At 48.4% G+C, this 27,977-nt stretch overlaps 1 protein-coding gene across 2 annotated transcripts in view; it reads left to right on the top strand.

Moving 5' to 3' along the window:
- The window catches only part of COG7 (component of oligomeric golgi complex 7), an 82,123-nt gene extending 56,962 nt beyond the window's left edge, over positions 1-25,161 (top strand). For both annotated transcript variants that reach the window (XM_053213096.1, XM_027043031.2), the window contains 7 exons: positions 3,431-3,496; positions 8,048-8,234; positions 9,814-9,954; positions 16,016-16,099; positions 20,002-20,116; positions 22,088-22,231; positions 24,720-25,161. In XM_053213096.1, coding sequence (XP_053069071.1) covers positions 3,431-3,496; positions 8,048-8,234; positions 9,814-9,954; positions 16,016-16,099; positions 20,002-20,116; positions 22,088-22,231; positions 24,720-24,886 — 904 coding nt within the window. In that variant the 3' untranslated portion in view covers positions 24,887-25,161. The remainder of the gene's footprint in view (positions 1-3,430; positions 3,497-8,047; positions 8,235-9,813; positions 9,955-16,015; positions 16,100-20,001; positions 20,117-22,087; positions 22,232-24,719) is intronic.
- Positions 25,162-27,977: the final 2,816 nt, after the last annotated feature.

The following is a 27,977-nucleotide window of genomic DNA, read 5'->3' as shown; positions in this document are numbered from 1 at the left end:
TAAATAGCAGACATCTAACAAATAGTAAGTAATGAATTTTGGTTTTTAAATTTAAATTTAATTTTTTTTAATCCCCTTTATCTATTTCACCTGTCCCTCTACCCATCTCCCCTCTGGCAATCACCGGTTTGTTCTCTGTATTTATGACTCTCTTTTTTTCTTTGTTTTGTTTCTTAAATTCCACATGAGTGAAATCCTGTGGTATCTTTCTGACTGACTTATTTCACTTAGCATTATACCCACTAGATCCATCCATGTTGTTGCAGATGGCAAGATTTTTCATTCTATTTTATGGCTAATAGTCCAGTGTGTGTGTATACACACACATACACGTATGTGGTGTGTATATATATATATATATATATATATATATATATACACACACACACATATATATACATGTATATATATATGTATACATATGTATATAGGTATATGTATATAGGTGTATGTATAAATACATATATATATACATACATACCACATACACTTTATCCAAGTGTATATGGTATTTATGGATGGACATTTGGGTTGCTTCCATGTCTTGGCTATTGTAAATAATGTTGCAATAAACATGGGGCTGGGTATATCTTTTGAATTAGTATTTTTGTTTTCTTTTGGTCAATAGCTAGTAGTGAAATTACTGGAGCATATAGTAATTCTATATTTACTTTTTTGAGGAAACTCCATACTGTTTTCTACATTGGCTGCACCAGTTGCAATCCCACCAACATCACAGGAGGGTTCCTTTTTCTCCACATCCTTGCCAATGCTTATTATTTCTTGTATTTTTGATTGTAGCCATTCTGACAGGTGTGAGGTGGTATCTCATTGTGGTTTTGATTTGCATTTCCCTGGTGATGACTGATGCTGAGCATGTTTTCATGTGTCTGTTGACCATTTGTGTATCTTTTTTGGAAAAACATCTATTCAGTCCTCTGCTCATTTTTTAATTGGATTATTTGGGTTTTTTGGTGTTGAGTTGTATATATTCTTTATATATTTTGGATATTAGCCCATCATTTGCAAATATCTTCTCCCATTTAGTAGATTGCCTTTTTGTTTTGTTGATGGTTACTTTCACAAAAAGCAAAAGCTTTTTATTTTGGTCGTGTAGTCCCAATAGTTTAATTTCACTTTGGTTTCTCTTGCCTGAGGAGACATGTTTAGAAAAATGTTTTTATGGCTGATGTCAAAGAAATTACTGCCTATATTTTCTCCCAGAAGTTTTATGATTTCAGGTCTCATATTTAAGCTTTAATCCATTTTGAGTTTATGTTTGTGTGTGGTGTAAGAAAGTGGTCCGGTTTCATTATTTTGCATGTTGCTGTCCAGTTTTCCCAGCACCATTTGTTGAAGAGATTTATTTTTCTCCTTTGTATATTCTTGCCTCCTTTGTTGTAGATTAATGGACCCTATATGCGTGGGTGTATTTCTGAGCTTTGTATTCTGTTCCATTGAACTATGTGTCTATTTTTGTGCCAACGCCATACTGTTTTGATTACTACAGCTTTGTAGCATATCTTGAAATCTGGAATTATGATGCCTCCAGTTTTGTTCATCTTTCTCAAGGTTGCTTTGGCTATTTGGGGTCTTTTGTGGTTCCCTTCAGGTTTTAAGATGATTTGTTGTAGTTCTATGAAAAATGCTGGTGGTATTTTGATAGGGCTTCCATTAAATCTATAGATTGCTTCCGGTAGTGGAGACATTTTAACAATGTTGTTTCTTCCAGTCCGTGAGCATGGAACATCTTTCTATTTGTACCATCTTCAATTTCTTTCATTAGAGTTTTATAGTTTTCAAAGTACAGGTCTTTTATCTCTTTGGTCAGGTGTATTCCTAAGTGTTTTATTATTTTTGGTACAGTTGTAAATAGGATTGTTTTCTTAATTTCTCATTCTGCTTCATTATTAGTGTAAAAAATATAACAAATTTCTATGCATTGATTTTGTATCCTTTGACTTTACTGAATTCATTGATCAGTTCTAGCAGTTTTTTGGTCGACTCTTTAGGGTTTTCTCTATATTGTATTGTGTCATCTGCAAATAGTGAAAGTTTTACTTCTTCCTTACCAATTTGGATGCCTTCTATTTCTTTTTGTTGCCCGATTGCTGAGGCTAGGACTTCAGTACTGTGTTGAATAACAGTGGTGAGAGCAGACATTCTCGTCTTCTTCCTGACCTTAGGGGAAAAGCTCTTCTCTGTTTTTCATCATTGAGGATATTAGTTGTGGGTTTTTCAAAAATGGCCTTCATTATGTTGAGGTATGCTCCCTCTAAACCTACTTTGTTAGAGAGTTTTTTTATCATGAATGGATGTTGTACTCTGTCAGATGATTTTTCTGCATCTATTAAGATGATCATATGACTTTTAAAAAATGTTTATTTGGGGGCACCTCAATGGCTCAGTTGGTTGAGTGTCAGACTTTGGCTCAGGTCATGATCTCGTAGTTTGTGAGTTCAAGCCCCGCATCTGGCTCTGTTCTATGCTGACAGCTCAGAGCCTGGAGCCTGCTTCAGATTCTGTGTCTCCCTCTCTCTCTGCTCCTCCCACTCACACTCTGTCTCTCTCTCTCAAAAATAAAGATTAAAAAAAAATTTTTTTTAAATGTTTATTTGTTTTGAGAGAGAGAGTGTGAACAGGGTAGGGGCAGAGAGAGAGAGAGAGAGAGAGAGAGAGAGAGAGAGAGAATCCCAAGCAGGCCCTGTGCTGTGAGCACAGAGCCTGACATGGGGCTCGATCTCATGAACTGCAAGATGAAGACCTGAGCCAAAATCAAGAGTCGGATGCTTAACCGACTAAGCCATTCAAGTGCCCCTGACCGCGTGATTTTTATCCTTTCTCTTGTGATCTGTCACGTTGATTGATATGCAAATATTGAACCACCATTGCATCCTGGGAATAAATCCCACTTGATTGTGGTGAATGATTTTTTAAATGTATCGTTGATTTTTGAATTTTATTTTAAAGTTTTTAAAAATTTATTTAAATAAGTAATCTCCGCACCTCATGTGAGGCTCCAACTCATGACCCCGAGATCAAGAGTTGCATGCTCTTGCGACTGAGCCAGCCAGGTGCCCTGGTTTTTAAATTTTAGATAGGAAGTGTTTCCAACCCGTTTTCTTAAGGACAAAGCCCCAGAGCTCCTCAGTAGTTTGGAAATGTAAGATCATTTGACCTGTAGACAGAACTGTGATTCGAAGCAGAGAGGCCTGTGACTTGAGGGCATTAGAAGGGGGTCACTTTTACCTTCTCCATGAATTACTAATTAGTAAAACACGTCAGGTAGACTGTCAAATGGTTAACCACTTTTCCAGAATCCAGCCCCACCAAAAGGAGTGAATAGCTAGAATTTTTATGAATGAGATAATGTTTGTCCTGTGTCAACATTCCAGATACTTGAACTTGAAGTGCCTTTTGTTTTGTTTAGGATAATAGCTACCTGTGGCGAGCTCCTGCGGCAATGTGGGGACTTCGAGCAGCAGCTAGCAAACAGGTAGGTGAGGGCTGTGGGCGAGTCCCTGGGTTCTTGGGAAGAACCGGATAGAACGCACAGCACAGCAATGACAACATATGGTCAAATCTGGAAGCCACACAGCTCGAGGACTAACAAATACTGAGCACCTAAAAAGGGCAAGGCTCTGAGCTATTTGGCAGTGGTCACAAAGTTTTGGTTAGATATGGAAGTTTCAGCCCAAGTGAGGAAACAGTACATGTTGTCTCCAAATTGTAATTGGGCTGGATTCCCACTGCTTGTTTGTAAGTTAGTTATTGGGACTCACAATAAATTTCTCCATAGAAACAGCATTGTAGGTGGTGGTGAATTCACCTGGGGCAGCCCGTAGAATCGGGATTAATCCAGCCAGCCTTCCGGGTTCTGCAGAATTCTGTGGTGCCGGGGGTGGTGTGTGTTGAAGGAGGGTTTCCTTTCTCTCCCCTAATTCTGACCCCTTTCTCTATTCTGATACCTGCCAGGGTTTTCCATTGCCCTGCAGTGGTCCCTTTCAGATGACTTTTCCCAAGACTCAGAGGGCTCCAGACTCCCAAATTTCCTTCCTTCTTTCTTCCAGCTAAATTTCCCATTCCCTTGGGACAGCTGATTTCTGTGTTTTCCAGGAGCTGGGGGAAGAAATCTATTTCGTACAGTTGTGTGAGGGCCTAGCAGCAGCCCCATCACCTCTTTCTGGGATAATTCTTTATTGTCCTAAAGCAATCCGGACAGGAAGGAATTTCTGGCAGTGGTCTATTGTGAAATGAAAGCTCCGGGGGGTGGGGAGGGGGGAGTGGTTGGTGTGGGGTGTACACAACAACACATCCACCCCGTGGGAAGTAGGGATGAGTTGCTGAGGAACAGGGTCAGTGCTCCAAGTCAGCTGTTTTTTGTTTTTTGGTTTTTTTTGGCCACTTCTTGTCTTCTTTCATTTCTGAGCCCACAGACCGTCTTCAAGTCCCACAGTCTCCCACAGTGGTTTTCGTTCTGGGCAGCTGTCTTACAGCTGGCTAGGATGTGCAACTGTTTATAACTCCCAAACAGCCCAACACAGAAATTATGTGAGTTCCTGGAATGAATAAAACCGGACACCCCAGGCATATAGTGGAGTGTGTAGATAATATAAATGCAGTAACCAATAACCCTCTGCACACACTCGTGCCGACATGCACACAGGCACATACTGTGCGGGAGCCTGTGGTGGAGGGCCAGTGGGTCAGGGTTTTCAGAGGCATCCTAGGAAGAGCTGAAAATGTCACATTTATGTATTTGAAAGAAAGGCATGTAGCTTATTTTATTAATTTCAGTAGTGATTATAGCCTGGCCCCAACTCATTGCAAAGATTAAAACAGTTCATAAGTATGCAAAATAAAAATGAAAACTCTACTCGCATGAAAAATCCTCTCTAGAAGAAACATTATTAACATCTCCCCCCACCCATAATTTACTGAGCTCTGACATTGAGGACTTTACATGAATTGAGTCATTAATCCTCCCAGTGGCCAAAGAGGTAGGGACTGTTCTTATCCCCATTTTTACAGACGAAGAAACATCGAGGCATGGAGTCTGGCACAGATAGTAACTTAAGTAAAAATAAATGATCTGTGGAAATAGCTGTGTCTGAGGTCATGGAACCACGACACGAGGCCATGATTGGAACCTGGACGTCAGCTGAGCCATCCAGAGTGTGTCACCCCCACACTGTCTTTCTCACAAGTTAGCGTCTCTCCTTGGACTTGGATTTCTCTGCATGTGTAAAGCAGACATCTTTCCATATCAGGACACATAGGTTTTCCTTAATCTTTTAATGAAAGTGAATATTACATTCTAGAAGGAAAAGAAAAATCTGGTTAGGAAGCTGAATGGGGACATGGTAGATAAAGGATGAGCCTCTCTCTCCACCTGCATTTTGCAGCCCAGAGAAGCTGAAAGGCTGGCCTGAGCTTTGGCGTGAGATGAGAACAGACTGGGTGTATCCAAGGGAGCCTCTCTGAGAGGCGATATCATTCTGAAAGCACTGAGCCTGGAAAGGGAAAAGAGTGACAGTCATCATGTGTGTTCCCATCAGGGAGGCCACGTGTGGCAGCTGCCTATAAAACTTACCTGCCTGTCAGTCTTCCCTGGGGAGCCCAGACTCCACTTGGCCCAAGGGCCACTCCTCTCCCCACCACCCCCTGGGTGGCAGAGTCAGTAGCTGGAAACACTCCAGATGGCTTCAGCGACAAGAGTGACATTGGCTCTTGGGCTCTTAAGATCACTTCGCAGAAAGGGATCATTTTGTGATTTATGGGCTGAGTGCCACTAGAAGGCTTTTTCTTGCACTGGGCAAGTTGGGTGAGATGCCAGGGAGATTGCTACGGCCCGTCTGCATGTTCGCAGCACCCACCACTTAACTTTTGGCCCAGTGGTGTTTTCACTGGGATGAGGTCTCAGTTCAGTGGGAAATCAGGTTTGGGGGATCCGTTGTAAATTTACAGGTTTCCATGGCTTGTGAAGAAGTGGCTAACAACTTTTTGTGAAAGGAAATGAATTGAAGAAGCAGATGGAAGTGTAACGTTAGTCTCTCCCTCCTTTGTGCATATTGACTGCATTCTCCTGCCACATTGATGGAGGTTGGACTCCCCGGTTAATCTCTGAGCTATTTGAGGTCGAGGACTGTTTAATTATCTGACATTCCCAAGACCTGCTTATAGCCCATTCCAATGATGAGAAGACATTTCTTTATGAGTGAAGAAATCCAGTAGTTTCAGTAAGATTTAGTTCATAGCACTAGCAAACACACGTCCTAGGAAGTCGGAGTCTGATGATTAGATCATCTAATGGTGTCTGTCTGGATGAAGAGGAGGCTGGGAAGAAAAGATACCATTCTTTCCTTGGGGTTGGAGCTATATTTATTCCTCTTTTTTTTTTTTTTTTTAAGGTTTGGTTCTTATTGTAGAGCTTACTATAGTGACATTTTAAACTGTGATCTTTAATACTTAAAACATTCCTGACGTATCTGGTTTTCTTCAGTTTCCCCCAGCCGACAGTGGAGACACGTATGGCTGTGACCCTGCCAAGGGGAACTGATTTCCCAGAAGGCAGCTCTCGACTTCCTGCTTGCCAAACCCAGCGTCCCCTGCAATGGGCCAGGCCCTGTGCTCAGTGCTAGGAATTCGGGGGCGGGGGGAGGAACCCCCCATTTTTTCCCCACAGATAGTGAAGACTTGGAAGTAAGGGTGGCAGGAATAGGCCACAGTTTGGCAGACAAAAGAGCCAGCCGAAATAACCTGTAGTTTAAGCAAGAGGGAAAACCATAACTTTTTAGTGGCAGAGGCAGGTAGCTGCTTTTGTCAACAGCAGTTCCTGAAGAAGGGCCCGTCCCCACCGTTTGTTTGCAAGTACACGCATTCCTTGATAGGCTCACTGGACTTGTTTTTTAATTTTTAATTAAAAAAATATTTATTTCTAAGAGAGTATGTGCATGCACAGGGATGGGATGGGGCAGAGAGAGAGAGAGAGAGAGAGAAAGAATCCCAAGCAGGCTCCATTCTGTCAGTGTAGAGCCTGATGCTGGGCTTGAACCCTCAAACCGTGAGATCATGACCTGAGCTGAAATCAAGAGTCGGAGTCTTAACCAAGTCACCCAAGCGCCCCTGGACTTTTTTTTTTTTTTTTTTTAAAGTGTGTGCACCTAAAAGCTGCCAGGTCCGCAGCAATTCCTTTCATGAGAAATTATGGTGAAGGAGGGGTTAGGGAGTTAGCCACACTCGGGACGTAATACAGTGTCTCTCCTCCTGGTGGCATATGTTCATGTAGTGCTGTGCAATTCCGGACGTATAGACCAGATGGTAGAGCTGGGCTTGGGGGAAACAGGAGGATTTGCAGCATCCGTCAGGGAAGGTGCCCTTGGTGGAGACAGAAGATGGAGATTCAAGCCCTAAAGATTGGCTGTCCTTGAGAATCTCCCCCAGGCATTGTTCCTTCTCAGAGCAATTGGAAAGCGCCTGCTTCTCTCAGTAGATCTCTGTGTGGCACCTAAGCCACGAAAGTAAACCATACAGGACGGTTGAAGACAAACGCCACTCCGGCCTGGCTGTGTGATAGCGAGTCCTGTGGCTGGAGGTGTGCTTTGACGTGCTGCCACCACTGTCCTGGGACCACTCTCCCGCCCCTGTCTGGTGCTGCTGTGGCCAAGGTGCCCACCAGCAGCCTGTGGCTTTGTTCCACACAGTGATGGTCACAGAGCAAGAAAGGGCTGCACAGAACATGTATAGTGTTCCAGACCATAGTCAACCAAGCACTGCTCTGTGTAGGCTGTATGTCACATTAGGAAGGTGGCATATTCCGGTGGTCTGAGTGTTAAATAGGAAATGAAAACACCTGGTGTCTCATGTATCTGACGTGCGGCTCACGCCTCAGCAGTGAAGGATGTCTTCCTTTCCTTATAAAATGGACCCGAAATCAATCTGCCTCAAAAGCATATCCTGGGATTTTAGTAAGGAGCAAGCTGAATGCCCCAAGGAGGAAGTTCCCCACAAATAGCTCAGGGCATAATGGTCATCGCTTTCATTTCAGGATCTTGTCCACAGCTGGCAGGTATCTCTCGGACTCCTACAGCCCTCGGAACCTGGCCGGCTTTCAGGACAGCATCTTGACAGACAGGAAGAGCTCTACCAGGAACCCATGGCAAGAATATAATTACCTCCAGAAAGATAACCCTGCTGAATATGCCAGTTTAATGGAAATACTTTATACCCTCAAGGTATGAGACCAGACGGATGGCATTCTTGCACATGGAAGCTTTTCTCTCATCACCCCTTATCTGATCCAGGCTTTCTGGCTCTGTGGGGTGGCTGTGGTCTGCAGCGTGCCCCACTGCCACTTCTCTGTCTCACTCACATCATGTTTTCAGGAGCTAATAAACGAAACTGGGTCAGAACCGGTGGATACATAGGTGTAGGAGGTGGATAAGTGGAGCTTTATTACTGACGAAAGGCAGGCGGGAGAGCATGGCTTCAGACGTGTGTCCAGATGGGCTTGCTGTAGTCAGACTTGCGTGGGGATGGGTGGGGCAGGTAGCCCCTGGCTCCAGTCTGAGGACAGTCCCCTGTTAATGGCAGAGAGGGGACCAGAGTGTGTACTGCCTGCTGCTGGGCAGGAGCCACAGAGGAGGCCCCCAGCCCTTCCATGGGGGAAGTCGAGCCTCTTCCCCAGGGGAGGGACGAGGGGTGGAGAAAAGCCAGAGGAAGCCTCCAGAGCAAGTGCGTCCTCATGGGAGCAGGAGGACCCAGGGGGACGTGTTCCCTCCGAGCTGTCCTTTAGCTTAAGCTCTTACTTGATCTACCACAGTGCTGCCCTTGACTCTGAGCTTTGGGCCCCTTGGGGTCCAGGGACAGAAGAACTTCCCAATAAATGGAATGAGCCACACAGCAACTTTTGAATGGCCCCAGGATCCTAGGAGGGCTGCAACATCCCTTCCAGAACCATCTCCCCATCCCCTGGTCGGGTTCGAATAGACACTGCTGTTCTCATGGCAACAAATGCAACCTCAGAGTGTCCTACCAGGCCTTGAGCTCTGGGGGCGACTGCACAGTGATCCTCTGGACATGTCTGAGGCTTCCTTGTTGCCCTCACACGGTCTCAGATTTGCACTTAGGCACACCAACTGGCTGCATCTGAGCTTGACAAACACTTCTTAAAACACTTGTCCAAGCTCATTCATCCATGCTTCCGTGATTAGGTGAAAGCAGTTCTGTTTATCTTTATTGCTGATCTGATTTAGTTTGTTGTAATCGGTTCATTTATAATAGCAAAACCAGGGTTACATTTTCCATCTCTGTACATTTTCTCAGGCGGTTTGGAATTCCCTGGGACTCGTATAGGTTGTGCGCGCTTTGCTGTATAGTCAGGTGTAACTGAGTTGACCTTGCTGGGAATCAGGCTTCTGTCTCCCAGTCTTGTCTATACCTGACACTTATCGTTTTCTCCTTCTTCCTCTATCCCCAAGGAACAGCCACAGGTTAATTTTTCCTACACTTCCAGTCCATCAGCTTGTGTGAGCTCAGAAGAATCAGAATTACCTGGAAAAGTGAATTTAAAACAGTGCTTCCTGGGCCCACACCCCTGCTGGACTCCGATTCAGTAGCCCTGAGGTGGAGCCTGTGCACCTGTAATCCAGCATGTTCCAAAGCAGGTGCCAGGGCACAACCAGGCTTGGGAACACTACTGTATAGACCTGCCCCCTCACTGTTTTCCTCTCAGCGGCTTTTCAAAAATGTCAAACTAGCTAAAACCTTGGTTACAGCCAGGCCCTAATAGCCTTTTGTGTTTTCTTGTCTTAGGAAAAAGGGTCAAGTAACCACAACCTACTGTCTGCATCTCGCATGGCCCTGACTCGTCTTAACCAGCAGGCCCACCAGCTGGCTTTCGATTCCGTTTTCCTGCGCATCAAACAGCAGCTGCTGCTTGTTTCCAAGATGGACGTGAGTTTCCCACTGACTGCAGACACCCCCGTGGGCACTGCCTCCTTCCCAAGCATTTTTTAGTGTGGGCACCGCCTCCTCCCACCCCCCAGGAGCTTTAGGAGGAACCGCTCTAACTCTCCTGGCTGAAAGGCCCACCTTACAGACTCACTGTTCCCTTGCAACTCGCTGCTTAGCAAGAATTTCTTATCTTACTTGAAGTCACCGAGATGCTTTCTTTCTAGACTGCTTCTTGGGATTATTATTACTGCTTGATTAACTTGCGCCATTTGGATCAGCATAGCTGTGCCCTGGCAGGGAGAAGTGAGGGAGATCCTGTGCCCCTGCATAGGCAGGGGCAGGTCACAGCAGCTCTTCATCCCCTGAGATTGCGTCCTTTCCAGGAGCATTGTTTCTGGAACTCCACCCAGGAGAGCGCCTCCCCAGATCTGATCTGGTGATTTTGACGGAGTTTGAAGGACTCTGATCTTTTCTATCCTTGATGCCTTTTCTTTGTGGCTGTTCCCAGAGTGCCTCCCTTCCCTGGCTTCTGTTCTACTTGTCCTGACTCCCTTCAAGGTACTACCCATCAGTCACAGCTTCTCCACTGGTTCTGAGTTCCTCGGGCCCCGTGTCATCACTGCCATCTGGATTTCTAGGACAACCCCTTTGCCAGCCTTTCTCAATGACGGTTCCAGGCTCTCTGGATTCAGCTTTGTTTTGTTTGTTTTGTTTTGTTTTTAGAGATAGTGTTTTGAGAAAGATCCAGTTATGGACCTTTAATAACCAAGAGATCTTTTAGGAAGTGGAAAGAACTGGGAGGGCACGATTACAGGTTCCTTACTTCCTGCCACCCTCCAGAAAGCCTACGAGGCCAGGGCTCAAGAGCTGCTCACTTCACCGTATGACCTGGCTCAAGTCTCTGGGTCTCAGATCCCCCATCCATGAAACAAGGGGTTGGACCACATGCTTTCAAAGTTCTGAAATTCCATGATTTTCATTCTTTATGATTTTTTCCCTGAAAAATGCCATGGGACCCACCCTGGTCAGATTCTGTGTTTCTGTTGTGGGTGGGGGAGGGCGAAACTGGAGGAGAGGTGCTCCTGTCACAGCGTGGTGGAAGTGATGTCTGTGACTTGGGCCTGCCGGATCACGCGGCATCCTGTGTGAGCCTCCTCTCCTCGTCAAATGCGGGTGAGCTGATTCTGACCGTGCAGATACGTGAGGATCTGTATTATGATAGAATTTAGCCCAGCAGCTGCCACAGAGTACATGCTTAATAAGTGCTGGCTTTCTTCTCTGCGATTCTCATTTTTTAAATAGGAATGACAGTTTTTTAGAAGTAAAAATGGCACATACTCATTTTCAGAAATTCAGGTGGTACAGGAACGTACAATGAAAAAAGCAATAAATCCCTCAAAATCCCACAGTGTAGAAATCAGTGGGAATGTGTGGTGTTCAACCCAGACAGACACCTCTTCCTGCCCCAAGTTGGAGGCTGGCCGGGCACCAGTGGATAGATAGATGTATCCATAGAGGGGATGCACTGTCCTGCACGTGCTGTTCTTTAAAGCCAAAATGTATACAACATAACGTTCATTTGAACGTGACTAGAAAAGGAAGATAAAGTAAGTGAAACCAGAGGAATCGTGGAGCCTGAGATAATAGGTTCTTCCCCACAAAAGATATCAGTACCCAGAAGATCTTTCCAACGTTGCTGAAAAAAGGTTACGAAAACCATCAAGAGGCTGGGGTCCTTGTTCTGGGTTAGTCATGTTTGCATCTCAGGTAGCTGCTGATACCAGCTGAGCTGCTCTGAAAGAGGAGGGGATTAGCATTCTTCATCCTTCCCATCCCCCTCCCCAGCCTCCAGATCTGGCTGCTTTTATTATTTTTCTTCGCTTTTTTTTTTTTTAATTAAAAAAATTTGGGGGGGGGGCTCCTGAATGGCTCAGTTAAGCGTCCGACTTTGGCTCAGGTCATTGTCTCGCAGTTCATGAGTTCAGATCCCACATCGGGCCCTGTGCTGACAGCTCAGAGCCTGGAGCCTGTTTCGGATTCTGTGTCTCCCTCTCTTTCTGCCCCGACCCTGCTTACACTCTCTCTCCCTCTCTTGAAAATAAACATTAAAAAAATTTTTTTTAATAAAAAAAAATGTTTATTTGTTTATTTTGGGGGGGGGTGGGCAGAAAGAGAGGGAGAGAGAGAGAATCCCAAGCAGGGTTAGCACTGTCAGGGTAGAGCCAGACGTGGGCTTGAACTCACCAACCGTGAGATCATGACCTGAGCCAAAACCAAGAGTCAGATGCTTAACCGACTGAGCCATGCAGGTGCCTTTTTTTTTTTTTTTTTTTTTTTTAAATAATCTCTATACCCAGCGTGGGGCTTGAGCTCACAACCCTGAGATCAAGAGTTGCATGCTCCACCAACTGAGCCAGCCAGGTGCCCCTATTTTTATTAAGAGCTTAAAATCTTTTTTTTTTTTTGAACTTCATACAGTAATTTTATTGTTGGTAGTAATGGTATAGCTATTTTGAAACTATTTCATGTGTAATGTAGGATAAAACAAGCAATTCATGAGAACCAGGATCTTTTTTTTTTTTTTTTACCTCTTTTTTATTCCAGTGCAATTAACATACAGTGTTACGTAAGTGTCAGGTATACAGTATAGTGATTCAACAATTCTGTACTTGACTCAGCACTCATCACGGTAAGTGTGCTCTTGATCCCCTCACCTAGGTCACTCATGCCCCCACCCCAAATCCTAAAATCTTGACTCTCTGTTCTGGAAGCTCCCTTCTTTCCGCTGCTCTTTTGCCCCCACTTCTGTACTCCAGAGCCCCCGCTACAGTTGGGCTCCTGGTTGCCTGAATCTCACCTCCTCACTCAGGCCTCACCGCCACAGCCCCCCGGGGCGCTGGGAACTGAGGTTAGGAGGAACTGCTCTCTGAGAGTTGCCAGCGGGGAAAGCACACAACACAAAGGCAAACACCTGGGCCTTAAGGATTTGAAAATTAAACCCTGGTCATTCAGTGTTTGTTTTTAATGTTTGCCAGTAAATTGTATTACCCTTTTACATTTCAAGAATATAAACCAACACTGTATTCCATTTCCAAGTAGGCTGTTGACGTTTGCCCACATTATCTGGTGACAGATGGATAGAAAAAGCCTGTTTGAAGGAAATTTTAAATAAATTTTGAACAATTAAAAAATAACCTACACCATTTCCCTGTCGCCCTAACTCGCTAAGCGCCTCCCTAGTTCGGTCCACACCCACCCTTCTTGCAAACCACGTTCCACTCCGGCTCTTCTCCCTTCTCCCTCTCCCCTCTGCCTGTCCACTCTCCTCCCACCTCCCCACGGAGCCTTCTGGAGCCTTCGGGGGCCTCCAGCCTGCAGTGTGAGTTCCCTGGATGCACTTGGGGGATGCTGCCCTTGCCCTGCAGCTCAGCCCTCGCGCCATCCCCCCTCCCAGCCCACTGCCTCCCTGGCCTTCCTGTCTCTGCCCTCTTGCCTCTGCTCTTTGCCAGTGACCTCACCACTGTGTTGCATTGTTCCTTCTTTTTAAAGATGTCTCCTCTCTGTTCCTGTGGCCGCTGCCCTCGATGGGCTTCTCCTCCTCTCCCAGCTGTTCCTTGAGCTTTTTATCTGCCTCCCCACCCTCAGTCCTCCTGAGGTGCTGCATTAATCTTCACAAAGCATCATTCTGACTTTGTCCCCCCACTCAGGACCTTTCCTTGGCTCCCCAGACCCAGTGTAAGAGTCGATTTAAAAAAACATTTTATTGAGAAGGTGTTCACACATATGCAAGAATGGGGAGAGGAGTCTACTGAACCTCACGTCCTCATCACCCTGCTCCAGCATGGTCATCTTCTGGCCATCTGTCTCGTATATACCCCTTCTCTAAAGGGGGGCAACTCTAAAAATAATCACAGTGCCATAATCACCCCTAAGTCAGAAATGATTCCTTGATATCAGTAATCAGTGTTCAAATTTCCAATTGTCATAAAGGTCATAATTTCACCGTTTGAATCAGGACCCAGGTTCATTGTGCACATCAGGATTGCTCGATGTGTCTTTTATGAACTACAGACCACCCTTCCGGACCCTTCCCTCTCTCTCCTCCTCTCCTCTCCTCTCTCTCATAGTCTCACAATTTATTTGTTGAAAATAAAGCCCTTTCTTAGCCCACAGTTCAGGGCTACACTTTCTCTTCCAGTCTTCCGTCTGTGCACCTCAGGCATCCCACCGCCCTCTATAATCAGCCGGAGCCCTTGCTCCTCAGAGCTCTTACTGTATCAAACCTTGCATCTGCCCCTGAGAACTCCCAAGTGGAAGCCTGGGTGCGTGGGGGTTTATAGCGTGGGAGCATATCAGGGGGTCTTGGTTTCTCAAGGAGCTTCTGGAGAGCGAGGACCAAGTCTTACACTTCTTTGTCTCCTCTCTGCCAAGTGGGGCACAAGGCTCTGTGCATCATGGGCACTCGGTACATGTAGGTGATCAGAGTGTGTCTTCTCAATGGGGTGGGAGTTAACTGAAGAAAAGCAGGCTATTTTGAAACAGAAGAGGATTCTCAAGCAAGAACTAGGAGCTTAGAAAACTAGGGGCGGGGGTGGGGAGGAAAAAGAACTGGTCTCAAGCAAAGAAAATCAGAACCGAGCCGGTGCTAGGGGACGTGGGGAGGGCGGCTGAGGCTCAGCCTGGGCTGGGAGCCCAGGGGTGGACGTGGTCATTACATTCCCGGAACGCTGCTTAAAGGATCAAGCAACCAGATCGGGCATCAGGTGGCTGTGGAGAGCAACTCCACCGTGACCTGGGAGCCACTCCAGGAGCGCAGCCAGAGAGGGCCTTGTTTTCCAGGCTGGCTTTGGGGTGACTCAGGCTGGAATGAAGAAACTAGATTTCTGTATGAAGGCGTGCCAAGTTCTGTATGAACAATGTAACCATGTACGTGCTGGCAGTGTGCCTGACTCTAGAGAGAATGCTGGGGAGGCTCACTTGGTGATACCGGAGATGTACTCACTTGAAATGTCAAGAGGAAGAGCATCTCCCCAGATGACAGAGGAGTCACAAAGAGGACAGAAGGGCAGTTGGTGGGGTTTGGAGATTCTTTCCATCCCTGAGAAATAAGTCCAGAAGACAGCTAGAAATAAAAGCAGTTAAGTAGTGTCAGTGTGGTTTGGATATTCCTGCAGCCAGAAAGGGCTTCCCAAGATAGGGATTTACATGTCATCCTCTGTGGAGGATCTGGGGCTGAAGACCCCGGGGTTAGCGAGGCAACCTGCACCCAGCAGCTCTTACCCTGTAGTGCCCACCTAGTAGAGAAACTCAGACCTCAGGATACACAGCTCTTCACAATCTGAGTGGGATCAACAACTGGGATCCATTCCCACCAAATAGGTCTGTTGAGAAGATAGGAGCTCCTGTTTTAAGAATCTGTAGGAATGCAGAGGGGGGGTGGGGAGAGGGAGAGAGAAAGGATTATTTTCTCTGTAGCAGGTTTCAAGGTGATGATTTAAATTTTAACATTTATTTATTTATTTTTTTTAATGTTTATTTTTGAGCGAGAGAGAGAGAGGCAGAGAGAAAGGGAGATGCAGAATCTGAAGCAGGCTCCGGTCTCTAAGCTTTCAGCATAGAACCTAATGCAGGGCTCAGACCCACAAGCCACGAGATCATGACCTGAGCTGAAGTTGAACGCTTAGCCAACTGAGCCACTCAGGCACCCATGTTTATTTATTCTTGAGGGGGCGTGGGCAGAGAGAGAGGGAGATATCGGAAGCAGGCTCTAGGCTCTGAGCTGTCAGCACAGAGCCTGATGTGGGGCTCGAACCCACAAACCGTGAGATCATGACCTGAGCTGAGGTCAGAAGCTCAACTGACTGAGCCACCCAGGTGCCCCTCAAGGTGATGATTTAAAGAGAAGTCCCTGATCTGTAAAATAGTGACGATTTCCAAGGCCATCTTGGAGCAAAGACACCTATAGGAATGGTGCATTCTTCAAGTATTTTCTGGCATGTGGTGCTTTCCTGTGGCACCTGGCTTCTGTGACCTTGACCGCTTTCTGTCTTCCCTCCCCTAGAGCTGGAACACAGCAGGCATTGGCGAGACCCTGACCGACGATCTGCCCACCTTCAGCCTCACCCCTCTCGAGTACATCAGCAATGTAAGAGTTCCGTGCACTTTTCTCCAGGGGCAGTCATAGCATTGCAGACCGTGCCTTGTCTTTTGATTCTGGCCTCCTGGGAAAGTAGTCATTACCGCATCGGTGCTGTCTGGACCTATGCTTCCTATGGATGGAGTAGTTTCCATCCATATCCAGGACTTTATTTTTTTTTTTAATTTAAAAAAAATGTTTATTTAGTTTTGAGAGAGAGAGAGAACGAACACGATCAGGGGAGGGGCAGAGAGAGAGAGAGAGGGAGACACAGAATCTGAAGCAGGCTCCAGGCTCTGAGCTGTCAGCACAGAGTCCGACATGGGGCTTGAACCCACAAGCCATGAGATCATGACCTGAGCCGAAGTCGGGCGCTTAACCCACTGAGCCACCCAGGTGCCCCCGTATCCAGGATTTTAAGGAAAGGCGGCTGATTTCCTTATGAAATCAACTGACGAAAAACAAGCTGATTTAAAAAATGTAACATGTTCATACACCTCCCGATGTGAGGCATGACCAGTACCTAAGGGCATCACAGTGTGAGTACACATAGGAAATTCTGACTTGGGAGGACAGGAAGCAGGTGGCCAGATTCTTCTCTGGATTTTTCAGAGGAACAGTGTGTATATAATTCTGAATTCAAATTCAGCAAACATTTTAATGAGCACCTATTATGCACCAGGCCCTGTGTGGAATACTTTCATGTGGAATTTCACAGCAGGAAATAAATCTCTTCAGAATTGTATTTATAGAGGTTTAATATTAGAAAAAGAACAGAATAGACCCTACAGGGGAGCGGGGCAGTTCAGGGTCCTTTTCTCCTCCACTCACCCCTGGGAGTTGACAGTCACCAAGACATCTGCACGTGGCCTTTCTTTTCCTTCCTTGCTGCAGTCTAGCTCTGTCGCTCTTGGAGGTCGGTGTGCATGACAAATACTAGGTAGAGGTAATATAGTCCAGCTCTGAGAGACATCTGGAATTCTCCAGGGTGACTCTGGGATAAGCAATCTCTGCCTAATGCTGTCATTTTAGAACCCACTGCTGTGCCAGTTATGACTCAGTTATGACTACAAGTTATGACTTGTATGTAAGAGATACAAAGGAATTTTAAAAGTGACCCTTGTATGGTTAGAAATGTCTGGTGATCCCACCAGCAGTACTGAGGAATATGGCATTGTTTTCTCTGTCGGTTGGGAGGATGTCCAGTTCAAAGTGGCAGTCACTTTCCTCCCGTTTTCCAGGCCATTACCTGATAACCTTTACTGATGAAACTATTCAGATGTGGGCTGCTTTTCACAACAATGGCAATAACCTTATTTTTAGAATTGAGCCAGTATGCATTACAATCTAAATTGATTCCGGAAATGATGTTGCTGGAAGGGACTTGAGAGATTATTGAATGATCTTAAGGAATCATTCCTGAGGAAACTGAGACATGGAGGAGTAAGGGAGGGCCCTTTTCCACTTGGCGTGACCCCCCTGAGTTACAGATTGTACCTGGGGGCTGGTGACCTGCACTCAGGAAATGAACACTCATCGAACCCACACTGTGTGCAAGCTCAGTGCTAGGCTTTTATCAATGCCATGAGTTAGCGCGCCGTCTAGGCAGAATTTTATCTTGACGACAATGTGAGCTGGTTGGCAGTAATGTTTCACAGGCCAGCAGCAAGGCTGTGGGGAGTGAGAGAGGGGCAGGGAAACCATTTATCCAGTGGCCACTCTGTTAGGATGCCAGGAGCTTTATGCATGTATCACAACATTAATTTCACCCTTGACACGGCCCTTTGGAGTAAGTATGAGGTCATCGTCATGTCAGAGATGAGAACACCAGGAAGGTCACACGGTGGTAGAGCCAGAACTCAAGCCCAAGTCCATCTGACCACAAAGCTAGCTCTTCATTTTTCCTGAGTCACTGAGCTTACCCAAACAGGATATCAAGGAGTATTTATTGCGTATGGGAGAACGGTAGGAAAATATCCTCAGGTGCGATGGTAGGCATCCCTGTCTGCACTGATTTCCAAAAGATGAACGTCGACAGAACTCCCGAGGGAGACCTGGAGTCATGGGAACTGTCCAGGGACCACAGCAGTCCCCACCATCTAAGCCAACTCGTTGAAGTTTAAGATACCAGGTTATCGAAATTTGGCACCTAAGTGACACTTTGCCTCCTTGGTGAATGCCCTCTCCCACACAACAGCCGCACGAACATGATATAGGGCAAAATAGGAGAAAATGCTTTGAAAAATGAAAAACACTGTAGATGTGAGGTATAGTGATCCTGACGCTTCATTTCAAGTACAGCTGGGTGTGTGGATTTAGCCAGAAGGTCATGGCTACAGGTGAGAAGTATACCAAACACAGGAGCACTCCCCGGACTCTTTGCACATAGTCAGTATTCAGGAAGTACCTGCCACATGGAATCAGAATGGAGAAATCCCATAGCATCTTTTTCTTCTTCCAGCCTTGTGGGAAAATGATGAATTCGTTGCCATTTGCAAGCTGAAAGGCATGATGATGGTTGTTATTAGTGAGGAAAGTGGCCCACTTGTCTAGTTTGAAATTTTTTATTTTTTTTACATTTATTTATTTTTTGATAGAGACAGAGCACAAGTGAGGGAGGGGCAGAGAGAGAGGGAGACACAGAATCTGAAGCAGGCTCCAGGCTCTGAGCTGTCAGCACAGAGCCTGACGCGGGGCTTGAACTCACAGACCGTGAGATCATGACCTGAGCCGAAGTCGGACGCTCAACCGACTGAGCCACCCAGGTGCCCCCCACTTGTCTAGTTTGAATGAGAGACTGTACTAAGTAAATGAAAGGAAAAAAGGCTGACTTCGTTTATTTTACCATCTGTGTACCTCTTTAAAGGGAGAGCAAACTACTCTGTTTTGTTAGCATGATGGACCATAGGATGTTTAGACTTACTATAGCCAGCCCACATTCAGTATTTGGAAATGTGTGGAATCTCCCTCTGGGCTGGGAGATTTTGGGGGTCTGCCACCGTGTCGGTGTGTGTGAGGCCAGGAGGGGAAAATCTCACTTGGATAATCCTTGGACTTTCATTTTGCAGAATCAGTATCAACTGTAAATTTAAATGTATGGGATAAATATAGAAACCCCCAAAAAGCAACAACAGGCTCAAAGCCATTTAAGAAAAAAACAATATGTCGTGATAACCTGAAAATCAACCTCATTTGTGAAACAAAAGCATATATTGACCTTAAAACCAAAACAGGCATGAGTTTTAATAGAAACTGGTGTCTGAAGTCTACCCATGATGACTGCCATGTGCGTCTGACAAACACAGGACAAACACTGTATTATTTGTGGGCTCATCCCAAATGTCTTGTAATCCGGTCTTTTACGAGCCCCCACCAGCCAAGAAGGTGGTGTTGATCTTTATTTTCTAGAGTTTGTATTATCCAAACAACAGTTTTCCCTCCAGGTTAATTCATAAGTAGCTTTTTTCCCCCAACAAAATTCCTTTCTTCTCTTAGTTAGAACATTTCTAAAAAAGAGACCCACAGCCAAGTCCAGGAGACAGGATTTGAACTCTTGCTCGGCCATGCACTTGCTGACCTTAGCACCTTACTGGTTTGGGATCTATGAATAGTAATAATAACTTATTATTGCTTGTCAGTATCTATTACCTCATTTGAGGTAGAGATTGCATTGAATGCATTCCAAAAATAGTGAGGCCATTAGTGTGAGGATGAATCTGTGATATACATGCAAGTTCCCATTGATTTTTTTAAGGTGCTGTCGTAGCAGTCAGTATTACTGCACACTGGAAAGATCAGGGGCTGCCCCAGGCCTAATGGTTTTGTCTGCACCCTAAATGCCTGCACGCGAACGTACTGCAGAAATAATTACCTGTGTTAGTGTGGGCTGAAAGTGCTTTCTTCTGTTTCAGATTGGGCAGTATATCATGTCCCTCCCCCTGAATCTCGAGCCTTTTGTGACTCAGGAGGACTCTGCCTTGGAACTGGCGCTGCATGCTGGGAAGCTGCCCTTTCCTCCTGAGCAAGGTGAGAAGGGCCCGCCAGAAAGCAAGGAGGGGGCTCGCTGTAGCTGCCGGCCTCCCCCTACCCGCACACGCCCCTCTCCAGACTCCCTGGGAGAGAGTTGTTGAGAGTCTAAAATAGGGACAGGAAAGATGGGGTCCACCTGATGTACCCCCCCACCCCCACCCCGAGGAACTTCTGCAGGACAGAGTAGACTAGGGACAGGGCGTCCTGACTGCTTCACCGTGTGCCAGGTGTCCCTGGAGAGGGGCTCCACCAGTGCCCCTCAGCCGGGGAAACAGTGGCACGAGGGTCCCAGGTCTGGGTCACACGTACTCACTGGAGGTAGAAGCAGGGTCTGCAAGGGTCCCACCCGGTGAATGCGAGCCCCTTCTCTCTGGGAACAGTGGCACCCAGAACAGTTTTGCTCGTGAGAACAAACATAAACCCTTCACCATAGAGGTGATGTTCCTGTCCAGATGCCTCTGGCCACAGCTTGTTCCCAACCCCCCAGGGTTCCTAGATCTCTAAACTGACAAGGTAAAATGACAATGAATTAAAACTCTTCCTTTTTCTCATGATCTGGGCCTGGCGAGGTTGAACAGGGACCGTATACTTTCTGATCAACAATCATCTTATCCTAACATTGGATATTATAGGCCTCCTTCATAAGGTTGGACAAACAGAAAAATCACATGATATATGAAAGATTCAGCAGCTTAAGAAGGTATCACAGTGAGAATAAAATCACATCTGGTTCTGGGGCGGAAGCCCTAGATTTCACGTTCTTGTCCTTGTGCTTGTTTATGTTCATCTTGTCTTGGTTTTTAACTTTCTAGTTTGTGCTTGTTGTATAGATGCTAGATATCAAACAAGGTCATGGGTTCGAAAGAATAAATCATGACGTCCCATCATCGAACATGATGGTGTTTCCGTTTTCCCACATGCCCTCTGGACGCCACTGTCTGCACAGATGATATTTGACATGCAGCTTTATGTTCTGTATTATTATTATATTATTATTATTGGTGGTGGTGGTGGTGGAGGAAGCACTTTGCTTACCTTCTCCTAAATGTACTATTTTTCAGTGCTCGTCCCCATACTTTTTTGTTTGTTTTAATGTTGCTCTCCTTCCTCCCCTTCTTCCCATTTCTGCTATCAGGTGGCCACCTTCCTCCCACCCCCCAGCTCAGGCCTGTGTGGCCAGAATGGCTGCTCCGTCCTCCCCCTTGCCCCGCCCCAGCCTGACTGGCTCTCCCCGACGTGGGCTTGTCACATCGCAATCTTGCTGGGATCCCGCAGCCATTGCCTGTTTCCTTCGACATGGGGTCCACGTGGTTCTCAGGGAGCCCTCTGTGACCTAGCTCTGGTCCCCCAGCACTGCCCCCTGCTGCACCCCCCTCCATACCCCTTCTCCCTCCCCATAAGTGGTGTGACACCAAGAGTCACTGTGTGCATAGCACCAAGTGTGTGGCACACACACTCGACCCATGCCAAGGCCTCTGGTGATTCCCGTAGCAGCCCCGGAACAGCAAGACTGTTGTCCCCTCCATTTTACAGCAGACGACGAGCATCTCTGAGAGGTTGGGCGGCACCCAGCTCATCAGTGGTTGGTGGCCTTGGCCCAGGTCTCAGTCCTGACGTGCCGCCTGTTCCCTATTGGCTGTGACCACTCTCCCGCCTTCTCAGCTGGTGTGGGGCTGCCCTCCCTCCAGGCCCTCATGGCTATGCCCAGTCCCCTGCCTTTGGGAACACAGAGATCACTCTCCCTCCCCTGACTGTTTCTTCTTCTGAATCCTCTTCTCACTCAAGTCGATACCAGTTGACCTAAGTTGTGATGGTTTTCGGTTCCCTGCATTCCCCACTGAGACCATAGCTCCCTGGCATGTTTGTGCATACAACACGTGCTGTGGGCCTGGTCACTCGGAAGGTAAAAGCTGTTGGTGATGGGATTGTCCTGAGTAGGACCTTCTGGTGACCTTTTCTCCCTCCTAGGGGATGAGCTGCCTGAGCTGGACAACATAGCTGATAACTGGCTGGGTTCCATTGCCAGAGCCACCATGCAGACCTACTGTGACGTGATCCTGCAGATCCCTGAGCTGACCCCGCACTCCACCAAGCAGCTGGTCACCGACATCGGTGAGTTCCCCCCCACCCCCAGGATGGGTGATGGGAGGGACAGCTGGGGCCCGAGGCATCTGTCGACTCCAGCTCTCCCCTTGACTTCACCTCTGAGCTTGGCTGTGGAGCGTGTTACAAATTCAGATTCTCTAGACCTGGCCCCCAGGGATTCTGGCCTTGTAAGTCTGGGTTGAAGGCTGGATGTCAGTATTTGGAAAAAGGTCCTGGGGGATCCTGATGGGCTGCCGAGGCGGAGCGCTGTTAAGGGGAGCTTCAGTGAGGCGACTCGAAGTAAGTGATACAGACGTGTGTTGTGCTGCCTTGTCTTCTGCTGCTGCATTTGTATAATCACCCAAACCAATGTTGTCACCACGCACCAGGCATGCCAGGCACTGAGCCGAGCCCTCATACCCACATCCGGTGCCATGTTCACGTTCAGAGCTCCCCTGTAAGGTTGGCATGTGACGGAGGTCTCCCCCTCCATCGTGCTGAATAACGAGGCCACCTACCTCGAGGCCGTGATACCTGCCTGCCCCCTGGGTTAGAGGGGCACGTGTCCACCTGCTCCCACCGGCACCCATCCCTACAGGATGTGGTGCTCTGAGACTGGGGTGCTGCAGGCAGGTGGAGGGGAGCCTCCCCACTCTCTTGGTATCATTCCATTGACCTGTCTGCTCTTCACCTGAGGCAGCTCTCGGGGTGGTGGGGAGAGGGTGGTAAGAGCCTTGAAGATCATCAGCTCCCTGGGGACCTAGAAGAGCTTTGACCTGGATGGACCACAGGGCCAAGCCGCAGAAGAGATAGAAGTGAGGCGCCTTCCTCCAGGTCCCAGAGCCACTAGTGACAGAGCCAGGCCCGGAATCCAGGTGTCCTGGTTTCATTCCACCGTCAACTCTCAGCGGTTACAGAGGAACAGCCAGCCCTTCTCCACGTCACTGGGCACAGTGTTCAGGGAAGACGGATGAGGAGACTCAGGGGCTTATAGGTGGTCCCTGTTAGTACAGACAGAAGCACTGAGGACGGAACATGCCGGAACTAGTGAGATGTGGGCATTGCCCCTATTATTTCTCTCTCTCTGTTCGTGTCCCCCTGAATCCTGTTCCCCATTCAGCAGTGACGGAGCATCTGTTGCGTGCCAGCTGCAGGGCGTGGAGCTTTCGGCCATCCCTGGGTTTACTGAGCTCACACAGTGAGGAGTGTGGTGAGGAGCCAGGAAGGCAGGGCTGGTGTGTGAAGCTGCCAGGCGGTGGCACCACGGGTAGCACCACAGGGGAGGGCTGTGGCCACCTTAAAGATAAATTAAGCATCCAAACAAAACCCAGACTCACTCTGCTGGTCAAACAGAAGTGTCATGGGAGACCGTGGGCTGCCACTCTGATGCAGCTCCTAGCTCCCAGTAGAGTGGAGCTCAGTTACGGATAAACTTGTGCGGCGACAGGTACCTGGCCAATCGCTGGCGCCCTTCCTGGGAAGCAGCCCATCCTGGGCTGGACATGAGCCAGCCAGCCAGCCAGGGCAGGACAGGGCAGGGCAGGGCAGGAAGCCTCCAGAAGACACCAGGGAAGATGCAGGCCGCGCCTGGAGCTGCGGTCCCGTCAGTGAGAAGACATGAGCCCCGCCATTGACGGAAAGTCGGCAGGCGTCTGCAGGGCATGCCAGGGGTCTGCGGAGGAACCAGAGAACGCCGTAGGCAGCTTTCCTCAGGTCCGGGTTGTGCCTGCCCAGGAAGGAGGAAGTCGGGGCAGCACTCGGTTACCAGCCGCGACACATGCTTCCATGGTGACACATGCTTTGTCCCATTTTGTCCTTTCTGACTACATGGCATCGACGGAAAGAAGCAGAGACTCAGTGAGAAAGGACTTCGCTGAGCTCAGCCCGAACTTGGAAACCAGTTTTCTCCTTCCCCGCTCTGCCAGTGTTGGTTAGAGTCATGGGACTGCTTTTTAGGAGGACAGAGTCGTTGAACCATCTCCTGGAGATTCTCACTGCTGTGGTCTGGGTGGGCTCAGGAATGTATCCTCAACTGGTGCCCCAGGGGGTTAGCACGGGAACTGCAGTGCACTTAGGCACCGACCTTGACTTCGTGGTGGGGATTCTGCTCACAGAAGCCCTTGTGTCCCCTGACTCCTTGGGTTCTCCATGTGGTAGGTGGGGTCCACTGGGGAGTGTGGCCAGGAAGTCAGAGGAGTCCCACTATAGAGCTTTGGGTGAGGTCAGCTGGTCCAGCTGGAGCTGAGCGTGTGGTTGGGTGGTGGGGACGCTGTGGGGTTGGCCAGTCCTTTCTTCAGTTAGAATTCCTGAATTTGGGCCGCGCTCACAGTAGGTTTAATCCTCTTGGGAAAACCCTCAGAGTAAAGGCCTGGCTGATGGGGGCAGAGTGGACACCCAGCATCTTGGAGGTCTTGGGGTGGACCTCTCTGTTTCTCACTCAGGAAGGCCTCTAGGGCTCTGTCTCGCTTGGCGCTCAGTCTGCTTAGCTGTGTCTGTCTGCTCCCCGTCCCCACAGATTACCTGATCAACGTGATGGACGCCCTGGGCCTGCAGCCATCTCGCCCCCTGCAGAACATTGGGACACTCTTGAAGAGCAAACCCGAGGACTACAGGCAGGTCAGCAAAGGCCTGCCCCGTCGCCTTGCCGCCACGGTGGCTGCCATGCGGGGTGTGGAGTACTGACCCCCACCCCTGGGCACCCCATTAAGAAGAGGCACAGGTCTGGGGTCCTAGGGTCACAGAAACTCTGCAGAATGGAGTTGCTCAAAAAATCTGCCCAGCGTTGGACAGGGTTTGTCTTAAAAAGATGCGGTTCATTTGTATAATAAAAAAAAAGGGGTTGTAATTAGAGGTATATTATTTATTAGAGCAGGGTTTTCAGATGATTTTCTAAAAGATCCGATCTTGAAAATGGAATTGATAAATATTGTGAAAAGAAAGCTGTTTTCTTTCCTCCATGAATATTTGGGTGCCCCCTGTGTGCCGTGCTCCAAGCACTGGGACCCGGCCGGGAAGGAGGGGAAGAGGCACCGAGAAGGTGATGGCAGACCGTGGCACCAGGGAAACAGAGTGCATCTGGGGGAGGGGCAGCCCCCACACCAGCAGGTCAGACAGGTGTATGGCAGTGAGGGACCCGTGTGGGCCAGGCCCCGGGGGCACATCCAAGGTCAGTGGCATGGAAATAGGAAGTCAGGTCAGAGGGGCGGTGGGGGCCAGACCACAGACTGGCCTGTAGGCTGTGGTGAGGACTTGGGCTTTTGCTTTGTCTTGTTTTGAAACTCACGGATCATGTGGATTCTGTCAGGGTTTTTGCCAGTAGCTTCTGTATCTGTTAAGACTGTAATTGGCCACAAGTAACAGAATAGTGTAATTTGAGTGACTTTAGCAAATAGGTGTTTATTTTTCTCAATAACAAGAAGTCACACGGTGGTGGCTGTGGGCACTGACTCAGTGGCTGGATGGAGTCAGGACCAGGACTAGCCTCCTGGTGATCTTGACCTTTTCCTCGTGTGCCTCCTCCCGGTGGGCTGACTCCTGCAGCTGCAGGTATCACATCTGCATTTTGGTGGGTGATGAAGGCAGAGAGGGCTTGGTCCCTTCCACCGTGGAGGCAGAGGCCTCCCCGGTGGCCCCCGCAGCTTTCTCCTTGGCCTCACAGGCTGTTTCTTGGTCACCAGGCATCCCCCCGGCTGCAAGGGAGGCTGGGAACGTGGGGTCAGGGCTGGCTCCAGCCAGGGTTTCTCAGCCTGGGCACTATTGTCGTCTTGGGCTGTCCTGACTGCTGTGCACCAGATGCTGGTGGCACTCCCCAGCTGTGACAGCCAGAAAGGTCTCCAGACGTTGCCTGAGGGAGGACAGACTCCCCTCCAGCAGGGAAAGCCTGGCTTAGACCAAGCAGGATTTGTTGCCCTGAGGAAGCTGGGTTTCTGTGAGCAAGGGAGAAGGGGGGCAGTGTCTCTCGGCGTCCATTATTGGAATCGATGTGAAGCGTGTTCCCGCTTCTGGACACGCGTTACTTCTCTCTCCCTTATGCCCCTCCACAGCCTCCGAGGTAGCATGTATCATCCCTGTCTTACACCCGAGGGAACCGAGGTGAGAGAGGTGTAAGGGGCTTGTCTGGAGTCCCTGGCACCGTGGCTCCCGCAGTCATGACCACGGAGCGGGAGGCAGGCAGCACCGCCTGGCCCCAGCTGGGTCCGCCAGCTCGTGCTGGCTCTCGGGAGCGGCAGCGCCGCGCCCACGGCCCCTCGTGAACCAGCCCCTCCAGGCTGCCGGGGCAGGTGTCGCGCTGGCTCTGTCATCCAGGGGTTCCCATGCGCTCTGTCCTCACATCCTCGGAACCAGTTTTGCTGGCCCTGAAAGAACTGTGAGTCTGCACCAAGAAAAATATTTTGGTTTCTCATGTGGTGGATCACAGACTGTCCCTGGCAGGGATCGAGCCTGGCTCCTGCCTCGAAGAAGCGAGAGCCGGAAGCCTGGAAGGTGAAATGTGCTGTGGAAAGTGGAAATCTCTTTGGGGTGACCTCTGTGCCAGTGTCTGTAAGAGCTGCTTGATTCCTGGCTTTGCCACCTCCCAGCCATGTGACCTTGGGGAAGTCACATCAAGTCTCTGAGCCTCCTTTCCTAATGTGAAAAACGGGAGCCATGGTGGTCCCTAACTCAGGGTTATTTGAAGAGCCACTGAGATACAGCAGCGGGTGAAGCACATAGCAAGTGCACAGTGAATGTTAATTTCATAGTCTCCGTTGTCTGTAACCTACCATCCCTTTTGGGGTAAAGATGGGAATTACAGAATGCTATTTTCTGGGCACTTTGGGTCCTGCCAGCCTAATTTTTCAGCCCTGAAAGTCTCTGATGGCCCCAGGGTGGGAACAGGACAGAGCTCCTCTCCTCCATGTCCGGAGGGATGAGGGGAACCTGTCTGTCTGCCTCAGAGCCTGCTTCAGAGATGGGGTGTCATCCGTCTTCACCCTGGCCCTCAAGGCTGCCCTACGAGCAGGGGTGGCGCTGCCCCCCATCAGCCTGGCCTTGCTGTCACACGTCCACACAGAGCTCTGGGGGCAGGGAGCACCCTTCCCACTCCTGCTGCAAAACATCCCGGGCAGAACCTCTGAGTTCAGGATGAGTATGTGGCCCAGGCCGACCCAATGGCCTTCATTCTCGGGGCTTTTGCTGGGACACTGTACAAGAAAGGGGAGCTTTTCTCCCACTGAAGTTGCTCAGCGGACAGAATGGAGTCTGGAACCTGTTGGGGTAAGAGCAGCACATGGAGAGAACCTATTTGAGTGGGACATCAATACAGAGGAAAATAAAGCCACGAGCTGAAGAAATAAATCACCCCCACAGCATCAGATGAGACAGTAAAGACGAAAGCCCTGGGCTCCTGTAAGGGACCGGCATTCTTATGACCGCTGGCAGCAAGAGGATGAGGCTGGAGTTTTACCTGTCACATACTAGAAGAGTGATCTCAGGCATCTGACTTCACCTCCCTGAGTCTCAACTTACTACCTGTAACATGGAATGGCAATAGTTCTCCATGGTTATGAGAATTAAATGAAATAAGACTTACAAAACACTTGGCCTGGCGCCTGGCATGGGGTGTTTGATACAATGTAGCCATTATTTGATGCCAACAACAAATAATAACAGTGGTGACAACTATCCCTCATAATAAAAGCAGTAGTCCTAGGAGTAAATGTGGTAACCACCAAGAACTGTGACTCCAGCCTGCAGACTCGCCTGGCCCTGAGCTGGGAAACCTGGCTTCCCCTGG

Source organism: Acinonyx jubatus, chromosome E3 (genome assembly GCF_027475565.1).
Source record: "Acinonyx jubatus isolate Ajub_Pintada_27869175 chromosome E3, VMU_Ajub_asm_v1.0, whole genome shotgun sequence".
Lineage (NCBI taxonomy): Eukaryota > Metazoa > Chordata > Mammalia > Carnivora > Felidae > Acinonyx > Acinonyx jubatus.
The sequence above is the reverse complement of the archived record's forward strand: the minus strand, read 5'-3'. Positions and strand labels throughout refer to the sequence as shown.